This window comes from Aotus nancymaae, unplaced genomic scaffold (genome assembly GCF_030222135.1).
Source record: "Aotus nancymaae isolate 86718 unplaced genomic scaffold, 86718_ANA_hifiasm-v0.15.2.pri h1tg000007l, whole genome shotgun sequence".
In the NCBI taxonomy this organism is placed as follows: Eukaryota; Metazoa; Chordata; class Mammalia; order Primates; family Aotidae; genus Aotus; species Aotus nancymaae.
The window spans coordinates 16,733,377-16,750,376 of NW_026988418.1; the positions used below are offsets into that span (position 1 = coordinate 16,733,377).

General features: G+C 51.6%; 1 protein-coding gene across 3 annotated transcripts in view; it reads right to left on the bottom strand.

The window, feature by feature from the left end:
- Positions 1-17,000, bottom strand: part of LRP8 (LDL receptor related protein 8) — a 78,847-nt gene that overhangs the window by 16,752 nt on the left and 45,095 nt on the right. For 2 of the 3 annotated variants that reach the window (XM_064372370.1, XM_064372369.1), the window contains exons 6-13: positions 16,348-16,470; positions 12,004-12,123; positions 11,804-11,929; positions 7,012-7,186; positions 4,697-4,924; positions 2,972-3,090; positions 2,594-2,733; positions 1,005-1,146 (exon numbers count right to left, since the gene is read on the bottom strand). In XM_064372370.1, the coding sequence (XP_064228440.1) occupies positions 1,005-1,146; positions 2,594-2,733; positions 2,972-3,090; positions 4,697-4,924; positions 7,012-7,186; positions 11,804-11,929; positions 12,004-12,123; positions 16,348-16,470 (1,173 nt within the window). The remainder of the gene's footprint in view (positions 1-1,004; positions 1,147-2,593; positions 2,734-2,971; positions 3,091-4,696; positions 4,925-7,011; positions 7,187-11,803; positions 11,930-12,003; positions 12,124-16,347; positions 16,471-17,000) is intronic. The other variant, XM_021667791.2, reaches the window with a different exon arrangement.

Consider the following 17,000-nt stretch of genomic DNA (forward strand, 5'->3'; position numbering starts at 1 on the left):
TGGTGTTTTATCCCCATATTCTCATTTAATCCTTGCAACAATTCTGAGGGGTGGGGATATTACACCCCAGACCGACAGATAAAGACACCTAGGCTCAAAGAGAACAAACTCGTCAAAGCTATACTCTAGGAAATTTTTTTTTTTTTAAGAGAAGGGGTCTTGCTGTGTCGCCCAGGCCAGAGTACAGTAATGCAATCATAGCCCACTGCTGCCCTGAGCTCCTGGGCTCAAGGGATCCTCCTGCCTCAGCCTCTCAGTGTTGGGATTACGGGCATCAGCCACCATGTCTAGACTGGAGATAGAACTTAAATTGAGGTCTGCTGGGCCCCAAAGCCCATAAGCCCATGGTTTTTGGTTTTTGCCTATGCCACATACTATGTCTCTCATTTGAATTTCTAGGTCAAGAATCACGCACCAATCCTATCTTCTTATACTCCCTTGCTTCCCCAGCTTCACCCTGGCAGCCAGCACTTCAGTTACAGTTAAAATTAGTATATCCTAGTGTTAGAGGAGGAGACAACCTAGTAGTAGGACTCCTAGATTCTATTCCCAGCCAACAAGCTGACTTATTATATGGCCCTCAGATACATTAGCTTATACCACTGCAAAATGGCTACAAATAGCAAGTTAGAAGCAATGTGTCATGGTGGAAGCAGCTTTGGAATCAGATAGACCTAGGTTTAGGTTTTAGTTCTGCCACCTGCTAACAGTATTTTACCTCTCTGAGCTTCTGTTTCCTCTACTGTGAAAAGAGAAGAGTAATACCCACACTTTGTAGGATTGGCAAAAACAGGACATTATGTATTCATTTATACCCAGCCTTATTTCACAAAGAACTTGAGGTAAAATGAGATAAAACATGATGACAAAGTATTCTACCAACAAGAGGGACTGTTATTATTCCTGGGGTTGCTGAGTTGTGACCTGAATGTGAACACAGCCTGCCTGGTGGAAGGAGAGGACACAGGGAGGGGACCTGGGACCTAGGATCAGAGACAGCTCACCTCTTGGCTGTTTCAGCTCGTGGAAGACAACAATGTCATGTGGGTTATTGAGGTTCTCAGCCAGGGTGGAGATTTCCAGGCCATTGAGCCGATTTGCACTGAAAATGGCCTCGTTCTCCAGGTCTGTCCAGAACACCTTGTCCTGTGGGGTATAGATGCAGAGGATGGAAAGTCTGGAGTCTAAATCCATGACCTCAGTCTGAGGGCTTGGCCCCAAACCATAGTCATGAGAACTGCCCTAAAATCTCCCCTGAGCAGTTTGGTCCATGGATTCACAGTGGGGCTTCCAGCCTCTGATCTGTGATGTGCCTCTCATGGTTCCCTTCTATCTTAGAGGATTATTCAGTGATTCTGTGCTTTGGACTGACAGCCACAACATGACTCATTCATGCTGAACTAAGCCTGCTTGCTAGAGCCCAGCAGAAACCCAAGGTTAATCTCTATAGCTATTATCATTACTGGGGTCTGGGACCAAGATTGGAAGGGATGTGTGAGCTATGATGGTTACGCCCTACTGGGCTTCCTATAGCCTCTGGGTGTGCACATGAGTCCACATGGTTAGTCCATATAAGCCTAGATGTGCATCTGTCGGCAAATCCACACATACAGGTACAACTGTGCATCCTTATACACAGATCTAAACACATATTCAAATGTTCATCCACATACAGAAAGCTACATTTGCTGCTAAATATGCAGCCTAAATACATCTTGGTATGTGTATGTACATGTATAAGCACCAGCACATACAGGAATGTACACCTTTATTCTGATGCATTTGTATATACTCATGCATATATGCATACTTTACATGTACATGCTATGTATATGAACAAGCACACACACTTGTGTCCCAACACACCTGTCTTTTAAAGCAGGGGCTGGACTTAGAGGTGGAGCTTTGCCCACAATTTCAGAGCAGTGCTGAGTAATATTGCTGCAAGCAAATCCTGCCAATGACTACCACAGACCATCATCCCCTTGCTTTCCCTCCCCTTGGTGGCGGATTTAATTTTGGGGAAGAGGTGAATATGTGAGACCTTGGTTGGTTCTGGCCTTCTCATTCGCAGAGAAGAAAGGTCATTAGGGTCAGGGTATGGAGGGTCTTGGCTCCTCACCTTCTTGGGAGCTGCTTGAGACCAGGATAGTGTCTGATTCACTTCTGTGACCCCAGGTCTGGCAGGGGTCAACAAAAGTGTGCAGAATTGAATAGCATCTCTCAGGCAGGAAATGATTCTAAGGATATGTACGTTCCTTCTTCCTTTCCTCCCTTTACTGGATACCTTTTGTATATGGGGTACAGTGCTAGGTGCCAAGGGCACAGAGAAGAAACATACATGCCTAGCAACTCACCTGTGAGAAGTGCTCTGAGAGAGGGGTCTTGGGAAGAGAGCGTGGGAAAGGCTGCCAGAGGGAGAGTGGGCTGCAGAGCCTTTGTGTGCAGGCAGCTGGCAGATTGTATACAAACAAATCAGTTGGTTTCCCTGTTCCTGTTTTCATTTGAAGAAGTCTCAAGGAGTCATCCTGTTTGAACAAGCATTTTCTAGGCTTCAGCTTCCTAGTGGGCCGATGCCTCCCCCGAGACTCACCTCAAACACAGCTATCCCAAAAGGGTGGCTCAGGAAGTCAGTGGAGGAAATCAGCCTCTTTCTGTTGCCTCCACTGAAGTCAATGCTGGACAGCTGGTGCAGCTTGGAGTCTACCCAGTACAAGCGCTGGCTCAGAAGATCTTGGGAAGGAAGCAGGATCAGGTCATGAACCTGGGACCCCAATCTGGAGCTCTGCTCTTTTGTACCCCTCCCTGCCCACATTTCTAGGCCACGTACTGAGGCCAGCCTAGGGCAACCATCAGGAAACAAAGGCACTGGCCCCATGGGAGGACCCAGAAAGAAGACCCATGGTGTTCCAGACAGTGATCAGGATAAGGCACTAGAATAGGCCCCCAACCCAGGAAAGGCAGGGCTCACCCAGGGTGATTCCGTTGGGCCATTCAATATTGTCTGACACCAGTGTTTGCCGGTCCACACCGTTGAGCCCAGATTTCTCAATCTTGGCCTGGTACCCCCAGTCAGACCAATACATGAACCTAAAAGACAAAATAACCCAATTTGGTTCCTGTTGGGGACAGGTAGTCTGAGTCACAAGAGCTCAATAACCCATTGACTAGTTGAGGGTTATGTTTAGTAGGGACTGAGAAGATCTCTAAAGTCCTTTTGAGCCATCAAATCTTAGCATTAGCAGGCACTTTAGCCTTCACCTCATTCGAGAACTGGATTTGAGGAAAGCTGGATTCTCCAAGATTGTACCCAGCCTCAGCTGAATAGCCTGTGAGCCCATCTCTCCCATATCTGGCAGGGCTAACTGCCTTAGGGTGTCAGTGTGGGGAAGGCCCCTAGTAAGCCCTCTCTATTCTGATTGTAGAGCAGAAAGTGGGTAACCTTCTTAACTCAGGTAACCCCCGCCCCCCGCTCCTGTCTCCTCAGGCCTACTAGGTCTGGGAGTAGCCCACTGTTACTAATCCAAGATAGTAAACTAGACCTTACCCATTCCTTTGTAAATAGTCCCTTTATGAAACCCTCCTTCAGTTATCTTGAGTATGCAGTGGGTTTCCTGCTGGGACCCTGAAAGATCCACAATGGATCGGGGTTGGGCTGGGTGTAACTCTATGATGTGAGGGACAGGATGTGGCAGACGCAACACAAAGTCTGCGTGAGAACAGACAGGGAGCAGGGATGAAGTGAGGGTGAAATGATAGGCTCCGTATCCGTCAGAGTGCCTAGTACTGTGCTGGGAGCACCTGACATATGCTCAGTGATTGGCAGCTATCGGTCACTTCCCAAGGCCTCATATAACCTCCCAAGTGGCAGTCCCCTCACCAGCTGCCCTTGCCTGAAGAAGAGGGTTTTCTAATCCCTGTTTAGCAAGGAAACAGCAGTAGGAAGCAGCTGTTGATTCTGGTAAACTTAACATGATACAACGCTAAAAAAAACTATCTCAAGATACCCCACTGAGGGAGAGGGAGTCCTGTTCTGTTCAGAATCCCAAACTCCCAAAATTCAGGGGTGCCCACAGCAGGGCAGCCTGGGTGGCGAGGGCCCAGAGACCATAGGCAACAGATGTGGGGACGGAGGTGGGCAGTCTGGAGAATAGACCAGCGATCTTGGATTTGAGATTTGAGGAAATCTTGCTGGCTCTCCCGCAGGGCAGGGAATAGACATATTTTATGTAACTCCAGAGGCCAATGGAGGAAGTTATAGAGAGACAGATTTGGGATTATGAGGGAAAAACCCCACTTTCTAATGGGCAGAGCTGCCCCACAATGAAACAGGCCCTGTGGAAGGTAATGAGCTACCTGTGTTTGGAAGTATGTGAGCAGCTGCCAGATGCCTACCTACAGTAGCCTGAGGAAAGGCTTCCTCCCCCAGGAGCTTCTATCAGGCCATCTCTAGAGCCCTACTCTGCTCTGAGATGCTCCAATTCTATGGATATAACGAGTGGGTGGGAGAGTCCAGGGACAACTTTGGTGACCAATGCCCAGAGAACCTCAGGTGGGGATTAACAGGACTTTCTTCCCCATGGCCTGTGTCTGAGTGGCCCAGAGTTTCTAGGGATCTCAAGATAGCTCTTGCGACAGACACGAGAGGACTGAACACCTGTAGTGGGAGAATGGGAAGTTCAGTGGGGACACTCACCCTCGCAGGGGGTCAACGGCGATGGCTCGGGGTTCACTGAGGTTACGGCTGAAGAGAGTGCATCGGCGGCCACCATCAACTGTGGCTACTGAGATGGTCTTATTGCCCGAGTCGGTCCAGTAGATGTGCCTGTGGACCCAGTCCACTGCCAGGCCCTCTGGAGAGTGTAGCTGCTCGTCAATGATGATCTCCTGCTCTTTCGGGTCACTGGCCTTGTCCATGTAGGCACTTAAGAGAAACCAGAGATGGTCATGGCGCAGATGTTCCACCCATGGGTCCATCTGGAGCTACTGTGCACCCTTGCCCTGTCTCTCCTCCATCTGGGCCATGGCAGTAGATTTTTAGAGGAACTTGGATAATTTCCACTCTACACATTCCCTGGGTACCAGGGTAGGGGTACAGGCTTACATGGGCCATGGTCTGTGGCTTTCTAAGGTGGGGCTGCCCCACAGCTCTGCCCATTAGAGAGAGCCAGATATAATACAATGTGATTATGGAAAGCATTAGAGGTTATGGCAGCAGAGGCATGGAGACTGCATCATTCCAGAGGGCGGGAGAAGGCTTTATCGTTGAGTCCTGAAGGATGAGTACGCCAGGAGCTGAGTTCACCAAGACAGAAAGCTATGAGGGAACAAGAACGGCATGTGCAAATGCCCAGAGGCAAGTCTGCTCTGGAATAGTGAGCTACTCGGGGAGCTGGTTATGTGGTGTCAGGTGCAGGCAGGAACCACATCCTGATGGGCTTTGAGTACCATGCCAAGTAATTAGGATTTATCCCCAGTGGTAACTGGACAGGCCAGAGGACATAATCCAATAAGCCTGTTAGTTCACTGTGGCATCTGTGGAGTGGATGGGTTGGAAGGGGAGGGAATGAAGCAGGGAAACTGGTTAGGAGGATGTCACAGCGTCTGGGTGGAAGATTAAGAGTCTGAAGAATGACCATGCCTGTGAGAATGGAGAGAAGGGCTAAGAATACAGTAGACACTCAGGAGGCAACATTAGCAGGACTTTCTTTCCCAAATGCTGGTTCCCCAGAGGTTTCCTTCTTCTTGCCCTCTCTCTGGGTGATTAGTTCCTTAGTGTCCACTGCCCTCCATAACTAACTCTCCAATCCCAACAACTCTCTTAAGATCCAGACGGCAAAGCCAACTAGCTCCCTTTGGATGTCCCGCGGACACCTCGAACTCAGTATGTACAAAACTGTTCATCCCCACTCCCTTCCCCTCGGCCAACCAGACGGCCCAGCCCCTGACCCCTGATCCTCATCCACTGCTTCCCACATCAGAGAACAGCACCACCATCCATGAAACTTCCCAAGCCAAAACCCTGAAACTCCCAAAATTCACTCCCTGGGAGTAAATGTCCTCCTTTAGCCCCGCATCAGTCTGTCACCAAATCCTGCCTCTTTCAGTTACAACTCTTGGACAGGCATTGTTCTAGTTATGTTTTTGGGTGTGTGTGAACTGAGTGTGTCTGTGTGTTGTGGGGAGGCAGGAATCCAGTTGTCAGTGAGTGGCACTTGCTATGTTTGCTTCCATCCACTCGTCCACCCATCCATCCCATCATTCTTTCATCAGTGATTCAGTGTCTACCCAGTGCCTAGTCATTGGCACTCCTGCCAAGTGGATCTCAGGGCAAAAAAAGGGCATGACTGTCTAAAGGGAGCCCAGACACACAGGGAGGCAGGCTGCTGGCATCTGAGAAAGTCCTAGGAGAGAGCTTCCTCCAGCGTGTGAAGAGCTTCCCAAGCACCAGGTCACTGACTGTGGCGTCAAAGACACGGTGAAAAGCTGGCCTGAGGGTGATGCCATCCAGGAAGGCACGTCAGATCAGAGGCCCAGGTGGGGTCTGAGGCCTCCTCTATACTTTCTCCTCATCATCATCACAAATGGATGTCACCGTGTTGTGAGTGGCGTCCTCTGGGCAGGGACCAGATCTAAGTCATCTGGAGTCCCCAGGGTCCAACACACAGGGATATGAGCTGCTTGGAAAGTCCTCCCTAAAGCCAGAATTTCTTCCTTTCTGCCCTGGCTGAACATTTCCTGTGTCTTTTGCTTCCACATTAGGCCTCCAGAGGTCAGACAGAGCCCAGGTGTTTGGGGCTCAAAGCTGCTCATCCAAGGGAGCCCACCCTCAGCCTACTCCAGCCTCAGTACAATCCCGGAGGTTTCATATCCACTGTGATCCTGCATCTCTTCACAAGCCCCAATCTGTCCCAAGGAACTCTAGAGGCAGAGGCCACTCTCCCCTCCTCATCTGTCACCACCCCTCACCCCCAGTCTTCAGGCTTTGCTGCAGAGGATGTGGCTGCTCACCTATAGATCTTACGGTAGGAGAGGTCACACCAGTAGATGCGATTGGTGGCAACTTCCACATCTAGTGCCACGACGTTCTTGAGCATGGGGATGAGGCGTGAGTAGTTCCGCTTCACCAGGTCGATCCTCCGCACCTCGTGCCGATTGGTGAAGATTAGGGATGGGCTCTTGCCAGCTGCCAGTCAGGGAGGTTGAAAGAGAAAGAGTCAGTGCAAGAGGCAGGGAGCCTGGAGACCAAGATTGCCACTCACTTGCTGGGCGACGCACCCATTTTCCTTAAAATAGTCGTGACAATTCCTACTTTACAGGTTGCAGGAGCAGATGAAATAATGAGTACAGAAAGCAGAAGATGCAGAGCACCACGCATAGCAGGAGGATTTTTATTCTTTTTACTAGATACAAACTTCTCCAAAATCTTTGCTGGCTCCCCAGTTCCTCCTTAGGCCTGTGCTGAAAGCCTTCTCCAGTGTGACTCCAAGCTCCCTGTCCAGCCTCATTACTTGCCCCTCCAGCATAGCCTGATTCCAGCTACCAGATGCCATTCCCTAGCCATGGACGGGCTTCCTGCCTCAGGGCCTTTGCTCAGGTTGCCCCTTCCACCCACCATGCATTTCTTTCCGGCCACTACCACCTTCTCTGCTTGGGCCCTAATGGTGTGATTCAAGAACGAACTACCTGAGCAAGCAAATTTCTTAGAAAGATAACTCAGGGCTGGGCACGGTGGCTCACACCGGTAATCCCAACACTTTGGGAGTCTGAGGCTGGCACACTGCTTGAGGCCAGGAATTTAGCCTGGGCAATATGGCAAAATCTGATCTCTATTAAAAAAAAAAAATCAGCTGGGCATGGTGGCACATCCCTGTAGTCCCAGCTACTCAGGAGGCTGAAGTGGGAGGATCATTGGAGCCCAGGAGGTCAAGGCTGCAGTAAGCCATGATTGCGCCACTGCACTCCAGCCTGGGTGACAGAGACCCTGTCCCAAAGGAAAAAAAGAAAGAAAACTCAGGACAGAAAGTGTTGGGGACATAGCAAGAGATGAGCTTCAGAGCTTGGCAGGGGCCAGATCACAGAGGGGCCTATGAGCTGGGTGAGAGTTTGTTCTCTGTCCTGAGCCAATGGCAGAGATGGGACATATGTGATATACGACACAGATGATATACATGCAGTAGAGACAACACACAGCTGCTCATGTATACACAAAAGCTGTGGGGTTTTTAGATTTCGGGTTAGATTTTAAGATTATAAATAAGTGACCTAGACTTTCCTGGCTACTCCATATGGAAGGTCCCTGTCCCACAGGCCTCTGAGGGCCTAGCACCAGCTCCCACAGGTTGTTTCTAGATATATTGGGCCACTCTCTGGCACCAACACTGTCTGACGGGCTGCTCCTAGTAACACCTGTCCCTCAAGCTGCCTGTGCCTTCTCTTGTTTTCCAGCTGACACTTCTGCCAGCCACCAGTCCCTGTCACTGTGCATCTGTGCCAGGCTAATGTGCTCCCTGGAGGATGGGACCAGCACAGAGCCATGTAGGGCCTGGGGCTGGGTGTGTGACCTGTGTGTAGTGATGGAGACTAATTCAAAGCAGGGCGGGGGTGAGACAGAAGTGTGGTACAAACGGAGAGCATGGAGAATGGGCTCAAGGAGCAGGAGGGGGCAAGGACAAAAACTGAGTTCCGGGCCAGATCTGCCACTGACAAGCTGTGATTGCCCTCACCCCAAAATGACGGCAATGACTCTTCACCTCCCTGAAGGCAGAAGTCAGGTTAAAGGGGCATGTTGGAGTGATTTTAAATGAGGGCCGTGACTGTGACAGGAACCCCGTGTGTTTATGATTTGAGATTTTATGTAATTGCACTTTAAATATGTGTGGATTTTCTGTATGCATGGGTAGTTGCGTGTTGTCTCCAGTGCATTTACATAATCTGTGTCATGTATGACATGTGTCCTATATGGGGACAAGAACAGGTTACATGTCGTATGTGATATACTAACGTATGTGTTATATATTGTACAGTCTGGGTAGTATACTTTTTGGGTTTATGGGCTACATGTCAGTATTGTGGCTGCCGTATTGTTATAATTTATATGTTACGTATTGTATTTAACATGCATATGAACTCCAGACTCATATATCCAACTGCCTACTCAATATCTCTAGTTGGACATCTAAGCAGTTTTCGTAAAGTTAACACGTCTAAAACAGTCTAATATTCTTCCAAAACTGCTTCCCTCACCATCTTTCCCAAGCCCATAAGTAGCAACCTTATTTTTCAGTTGCTGTAACTTTTTTTTTCGCATCCCACATTCAATTCATAAGCAAATCCTGTTGGCTAGCCTTTGCACTATATCTGCAGTCTGTCCACTTCTCATTATTCCCACAGCAATAATGTGGGAATATGGGTTCAGCCACCATCACCTCTCTTCTGGATTATTGCAATAACCTCTTAAGTGGTTTCCCTTCCTCCTCCCTTGCCCTTTAGAGTCTGTTCTCAACACTGCAGTCAGAAGGACCCTCTTAAAATGTCACACCATGTCCCTCCCCTACTCAGAGCCCTCAGTGGCTTCCCCCCACTTAAAGTGAAATCCAGAGTTAGCTCTTCCGATGGTCTGGAAGGCCCTTTGGGCTGCCCCTAGCCACCTCTCTGGCTTCATCTCTTCCTAGTTTCCTTGCTCCAACTGTATCAGCTTCCTTGCTATTTCCTGAACATACTAGACATGCTCCTGCATTAGGGCTTTTGCAGTTTCTCACCCTTCGGCCTGAAATGCTGTTCCTGCAGATAACTGCACGGTGGCTCACTGTGTCACCTCCCTCACTCCTTTTTCCTTTTTTTTTTAGAAAAGGTCTCACTGTCACACAGGCTGGAGTGCAGTGGCATCATAACTCATTGCAGTCCCAAACTCCTGGTCTCAAGGGATCCTCCTGCCTCAGCCTCCTGAGTAGCTTGGGACTACAGGTGCATGGTACCACACCTGGCTAATTTAAAAAATTTTTTTAGAGATGGGATCTTGCTACATTGCCCAGGCTAGTCTTGAACTCCTGGCCTCAAGCAATCTTCCTGCCTAGGCCTCCCAAAGTGTTGGGATTACGGTGTGAGCCACCACACCCGACTCCTCCACCTTCTTTACTCAAATACACTCTCGGTGAGGGCTTCCCTGACCATTCCACTTAAAACTATAATCCACTGCTCACCTGGACTTCCCTATTCCCATTCTCTTTTTTCTGTTTCTCCTTAGCCCTTAACGCCATCTGCCATACACTATATTTTATTTATTTATCTGATTTCTAGCCTGGCTCACCCATTAGAATATAAGTCTCTTGAGGGCAGACAGGGATTTGCATCTGTTTTGCTTACTGCTGAATCCCCAGTGCCTACCAAAATGTTAGGTGTTCAATATAAACAACTGAATACAATGAATTAATTCAGTTGGCTGAAGTGATCAATGTGTAGGTCTGCCCAGGTCAGGCTCTTTGTGTAGACCGCCTATGCTGTGTGTGTAGCCTCTCTGTGGTTCAATTTTGTCTATATATTCCATTGTATGAGTGTCATCTCTGTGGGCTGTATTGGGTGGCTCTATACCGTGTCTGTGTGGGTGTTAGTATGCAGTGCCTTGTGTGAGCACTGTGTGTGCAACGGTTAGAGTAGGAAGACAGCTGACATGAGCAGAAGGGGGAGCCCCTCAGAAAAGGGAGGTCTGGGAAATCTCACACCAGAGACCACCCAAAACATGCATGCTAGATATGAGCAGAGAGGAGGGGAAATACCTGTGCAGAAAGGAACACCCCTTAAGATGCCCAGTAGCTGCTCACTCTGCAGTTCACCGGGAGGAATGTAGCTAGCTGCATGCTGAGGAGGAGGGGGAGGGCAAAGGGTAAATTCCTAAGATATGCAGGCCCAATAAGATTTGACTGCTATACAACCTTCCTGGGGTGGCAGTAATGAGCGATGCCACCATTAGATACCATTTGTACCCAGAGCTGGGCATGCGCATGAACTAATAGTAAGGGGAGGTCCCACAAACCTGGGTGGGAACCAGGTGAGGAACAGGCAGGGACTTAAGGCAGGAATGAGAAAACTAGACAAAAAGGCAGAGATTTAGGACAGAGACGGGAACTTCAAGAAAAAAACCCAATGCAGAGCTCTGAGGCTGCTGCTGGCTGTTTCTCTTTCAGCAGCCTGCCCCGCTCTGCCTCACCTTTCAGAGTACACTGTCCCTTTAAAGAAACACAGCTATTGCTGCTGCCCCCAGCTGGGTCAGCCTGCTACTGTCTTGGAGAGTACTCTTATCTCCTTTTTTTTTTTTTTTGAGACCGAGTTTCGCGCTTGTTACCCAGGCTGGAGTGCAATGGCGCGATCTCGGCTCACTGCAACCTCCGCCTCCTGGGTTCAGGCAATTCTCCTGCCTCAGCCTCCTGAGTAGCTGGGATTACAGGCACGCGCCACCATACCCAGCTAATTTTTTGTATTTTTAGTAGAGACGGGGTTTCACCATGTTGACCAGGATGGTCTCGATCTCTTGACCTCGTGATCCACCCGCCTCAGCCTCCCAAAGTGCTGGGATTACAGGCATGAGCCACCGCGCCCGGCCTTCTTATCTTCTTAATAAACCTTTGCTTATGTTACTAATTGTCTCTTGGCTGAATTCTTTCTCCCAAGCTAGATAAGGGACCAAGGATTCCTGCACTTCTCAGTAACACAACCTTCTTGTACACATCCACTCCTCACATAGGTGGAAACACGCTGCTTCCTATATTCCTTTCAGAGCTGTCCCCCTGCCCTCAGGTGTCCGTACCAGCGGCCTTGCAGTTCTTGGTCAGTAGGTCCATCTCGTAGCCAGGGTAGCACTCGCACTTAAAATAGCCCTTGTAATTGACACAGATCTGGCTGCAGGCATCTGGGTCCTCACACTCATCAATGTCTGTGGGGAGGAGCAATGGGTCAGAACTGGAAGGAGGATCTGCTTCTGCTTGGGGGTGTGGGAGAAGGTCTCACCGCCACAGGTCTTCTTGTCCAGGAGCTGGAAGCCTGCTGGGCAGGTGCATTCAAAGCCATTCTTGAGGTCAGTGCAGATGTGTGAGCAGCCGCCATTGTTGTGCAGACACTCGTTCAGCCCTGGGGAGGGACATGGGCTCCTGAGGCTCCAGGAGCCCAGGAGGAGTGGGGGCAGGGCAGGGGTAGGCCCTAGAGCAGAAGCAGAACCTCAGGGCAGTGGGACTCTCACAGAGCCAGGAGGGCTTCACAACCTCACTGAGCCTCAGTCTCATCTGCCCGGTGTCTGAGCAGGAGGCAGTACAGAGAGGGCAGGTCTCTGCTCAAGGCCAGACACAGAGACAGGGTAGAGGGGAACCAGAGCTCAGGTCCCTGGCTCCTGGCTGGGGCTCTCTCCCGCACCGAGCTGGGGGCAGCTAGGCCTTCCCCAGTGGCTCAAGGTCTTTCCTTTCACAAACATGTTTCTTGCAGCTCCTGCTTCCTCGTGACCTCAGAGTTGAAGGGGCCTGCGTGTATCACATCCAACCCTCAGGATACTCCAAGAATCCCTTCCAAAATGCCCCTGCTTAAACATCTCAGTCCCAGGGAGCCCACTTTCCCCCGGAGGCAGCCGGCTCCACTGTGAACCAGGACCGCCTGCTGAGCCTTCTGCTTCTGCTCCCAGCTCTGCCGCGTGGGGATGGCCAGGGTGCACAGGCTCCCTCAGAGCTCCCACAGGCTCCTTCACAGCCTCCTTAAAGCACTGATATCTGGGCCCCTGCCATTTGGGTGCCTTTCTCTGGACTTACTCCATCTGTCCATGTCCCTCTCTGGACAGGGCCCGGAGCTAGTCTGCCACGCAGAAGGAATCTGAACAACACAGGATGACCCCTAATGTGCTTGTGGTTATTTAAGACTCCTGGGCCTTTTTTTTACTTGGAGCCATTGCTAAATCAGTTCTCTCCTACCATGAACTAATATGATGGATTTGTTCAACTCCTCTCCTCTCAGCACCTGTCCCTGTTCCTCCATCTTGTCATGGGACTGGTCCCAGGACTACCACCTGTTGCAAGAGGTGACGGGACGCCCGGCGGTCATCTGGTTCTGGTTCCCCATCCTCCACTCCCTCACTACCTTCTGGCAGGGTCCTAGGGGAGGTCAGGTAGGCCAGGATCAAGGCTCTCACAGCATCTCCTGAACTTTAGAGTCACAGAAGGTTAATTCCACAAGCCAAGGGGACGTGCCACGCCCCTCTGCCCCCCAGGCTCATGCACCGCCAGTCCAGCCAAGCCAAGCAGTGCTGAGCTGAGCCAGCCATGGCCATGCATATAGCTGGTTTGAGCTGCCCACCCCAGGCCATGCACAGCTATGGGGTGCCCCTACTTCCAGCCTGAGCCATGCTTAGGGAATGTCCCCTTTACCCCTGGGCCTCCTCCTGTTTCCCAGGAATGTTGGTGGAACTGAAAGAACAAGACCATGGCAACCCCATGACTGGGGGACCCGGGATGACTCAGCCAGGTCCAGCCCCGGGAAGCCTCAGACTCTTGGGGGTGGGCCGAGCCATGGCAGCTCCCACCTCCAGGAATCTTTCAGTTGCTCGGAGCCCTCCCTGACCGTTCCTTTCCTGCGTTAATCCCTGAGCACGTCCAGTCATCTGTTCTCCCACTCACTCACTGCCCCATCATGCATCCACTCGCCTCCTTCCTCTCCTCTTGCAGGCAGCAGCAACCCAACAGTTGTATTTACTGAGCACTGGATGAAGTGGCATGTGTAGGTAGGATGGCTCTGAAAGGGGAAGGCGAAAGGAGAGAGCTCAAAGTGACTGGCTTCCGATAAAGGAAGGCAGAGTCCTCCAGGGCTGAGGTGGGTGAGGGGAAGAGAAAGGAGAGCAGGTCTGCACCTATCCATCCCTATAGCCTTTCCCCAGGATGCCTGCAGGGAAGTCTGCGGTCCTTCTTAATTCTACCTAGCCTGGGTATGATTCCGCTGGGGAGCCAGGAGAGGAGGGGTATGGGGTAGAGTGGCACAGAGGCCTGAGTAGTATTTGAGGCTTCCTTCCATGGAAGGAAGAAGTGGTGTCACTGCACACACCTGCATGCACACACTTGCATGCACACACCTGCATGCACACATACCAGCTTATGTGCAGAGCACAGACAGTCCCATGGACTCCATAGATGCATTCACACATACATGGGATCACACACACAGATGCATGAATGCAGTCCCCCTGCTTTAATCAGAACAGAAGATATGGATACAGACACTGGCCTCTCACCAACACAGACAGGACACACGCAGACACAAGCACGTGTGTACATACTCCTCTTTGGTGTGTCATGCAGACAACGAGAGAAGAGGCAGTTTAGTAGGCTAGCAGTCCCTGGCTACTCCAAATCTGGGTGTGGAGGGAGCAAGGCTCAGTAGCTTTGCCTTCCCTGTTCCTTTTTCCACAAGTTCCTTCTCTTGGCAGGTCCTGGAGGCAGAGGGAGTATCTGTCTCCTGCCAGCTCAGGTAGAAGCTGAGTCACCTTCACTCAGCTACTCTTCCTTTCACAATCAGTTTTTAATCTTCAAAACGGGAGGAAACATGAAGCTCCTCTAAGTGCCCAGGACGGGAGATGCTGGGGAAAACAGTCTGCCAGGAGGTAGGAGAGGGAGGGACTGACCTAGGCTCTGTCCTCCAGGACAGAGAGCCCTGACCTTCTGGGAACAGTGAAAAAATGACTCATGAACCTTCCTGGAGTCCACAGTGGGTTTCCAGCATGTTCTCGGGAGGCCCACCCTATCTACAACCTGGGCCCTCTGTTCTTCTAGCCTGGAGCCCACCTTGATAGCTGCAGCGGCCATCAGGGCAGCTGCTTCCTTCCAGGCCTCACTCTAGTCTGGCCTGCAAGTCTGGTCTCCCATCAGGTCCAAGCTCCTTAGGGCTTAGGGTGGTGCCATCTCCTGCTGCAGGGTCTGCCCTACTCCCACGCAGGTATGGCCTCAGCGGTAGCCCTGGATGTGCTTCAACTGGCTGGCTGCCTGCTGTGCCCACCTCTCCCTCTGCCGGACCTTCTGCAAGGGGCTAGAAGACCTCAGATCCCAGGGCCCTGGCTAGGTCAGCAGGGCAGGAACACTGAGGAAGAGAGAAAGTTTCAGAAGGCACGCACTCAGAGGTCTGAATGGGGAAGGGATGAGGAGCGGCCCGGTTTGTGAGAGAAAGCATAACTTTTTAGTACCAGGGATAGGAAAGCCTTTAGAACTTTGTAGCGATGCAGAACCAGAGGCCTGGGGGCAAAGAGCCCCATGAGAAGACATAGGACAGCACAGGAGTCCAAAGAGAGGGTCAGAGCAGAAAGTGTCAGGGCAGGGGTACAGGAGCGCCTCGAGTCCAGATACCAGGAGGGGGATGGCAGGACACTGAGTCCAGCCAGTGGGTGTAGACAGGCACCCACCACACTCTTTCAGAGGCTCATCCAACCAGTCCCGGCAGTCTCTCTGTGCGTCACACACTCCCACCGTCCACGCACTCACCACTCTTACACTGAAATCTGCGGGGACCTTCACAAGGTGACTGTTGGGCTGGACAACAGAGTGGACAGGCCTGTGAGACCTTAGACAAGAAGGGCTGGGCTGGGCCGGGGCCCATGGGAGGTGAGCAGAGCTCTAGTTCCAGCCCCTCACAGGTCCCTGGAGCGTGGCCCAGGACAGACAGGTAAATCCAGGACAGGCAGCTCTGCTCACAGGACAGGACCCCAGGGATGATTAGGAGGCCAAGTCTTATCTAGCTGGGCAGGGCTGCGTGGATCTGCATCTGATCTTGCAGGACTAAGGTCCTCGGAAGGACCAGGCAGCAGCTCTAGAGAGTCCTTAGAGGCTAGGCTGACCATCTCCTAGGGGGACCTTTGCCCCATGGGCCCTGGATAGGGGAAGCTGCCACTCTGCCCGGTCTGTTATCCATTCCCCCAGATGACTAGTGAGTGAGGGTCCCTGCTCCTGCAGAGGGCAGGTTGTGACCAGAAGAGCCATCTGAGAATGAAAGGAGCTCCCTGAGCAGCAAGACAGCCTCTGCTCAGCCTGGGAACTAATGAGGGAAGCCACTCAGCGGCTGGGACCTGGACAATGGTGGGGGCTGGACCTCTCAAAGTACCCTATCACATCCCCCTAGGCCTCTTTCAGCTTTGGCAGTCTTTACAAATCCAGTTCTGGTGCCACTAGGACCCCATGGAAAGGGAGCCAGGTGATTTAGGGGGCAAGTGATGTTCTGGGGAAAACTTATCTTGGGACCAAGGGGAAACTCCTCCCAACTCTGCTCTCTCCAGAGAGTCAGCAGAGCCCAGGGCATCCTTACAGAGGAGGTGTTCTGTGCCCTGACCACACGCACCCTGTAGGCAGCCAGCTTCATCACTCCCATCCGGACAGTCCTGCTCGTGGTTGCAGTGCTTGATTGCAAGGACACATGTCCCATCCCCACACTGGAACTCGTCCCCACGGCAGGTGCCCAGTGCTGCCAGGAGAGGGCAAGGGGAGGGAATCAGAGTCAGTATGGTGCTAGGACGGTTTCCCCACCACCCCTATCTGCATGCCATAGCCACCCTGGGCAACAACAGAATCCGTGGCTGAGCTCAGGAGTCCTCAGAGGACACCGGCCAAGGCACCCCGGTGTACAGACGGGAGACTGAAGCTCAGAGAGGGGGAAGTCCTTGCCCAGGGTCACACAGCACTCTGGCTGGCAGGTTCAGGACTAAACCCAGGTCTCCTGTTTCCCTGTCCCTGCCTCTCTCCAGGGCCTTCTTTTGAGTCTTGCTGCTCATTACTTAATGACTTCATCCACTGAGCAAACCCTTCTTGTGCCAGGCGGCGTGCTGGGGGTGGGGGTTGGGAGCCCAGAGACTCCTAAGAGCCTCCTCATCTTCTAGGAGCTCAGGGTGCAGGGCGGGGCTAGGAATGCTCAGATGGGGACATCAGTGTGAGGTGAGCTGCAGGAGAAGGCTGCTGGGGACCTCCCCAGCAGAGGGATGGGGAAGGTCAGAGGAG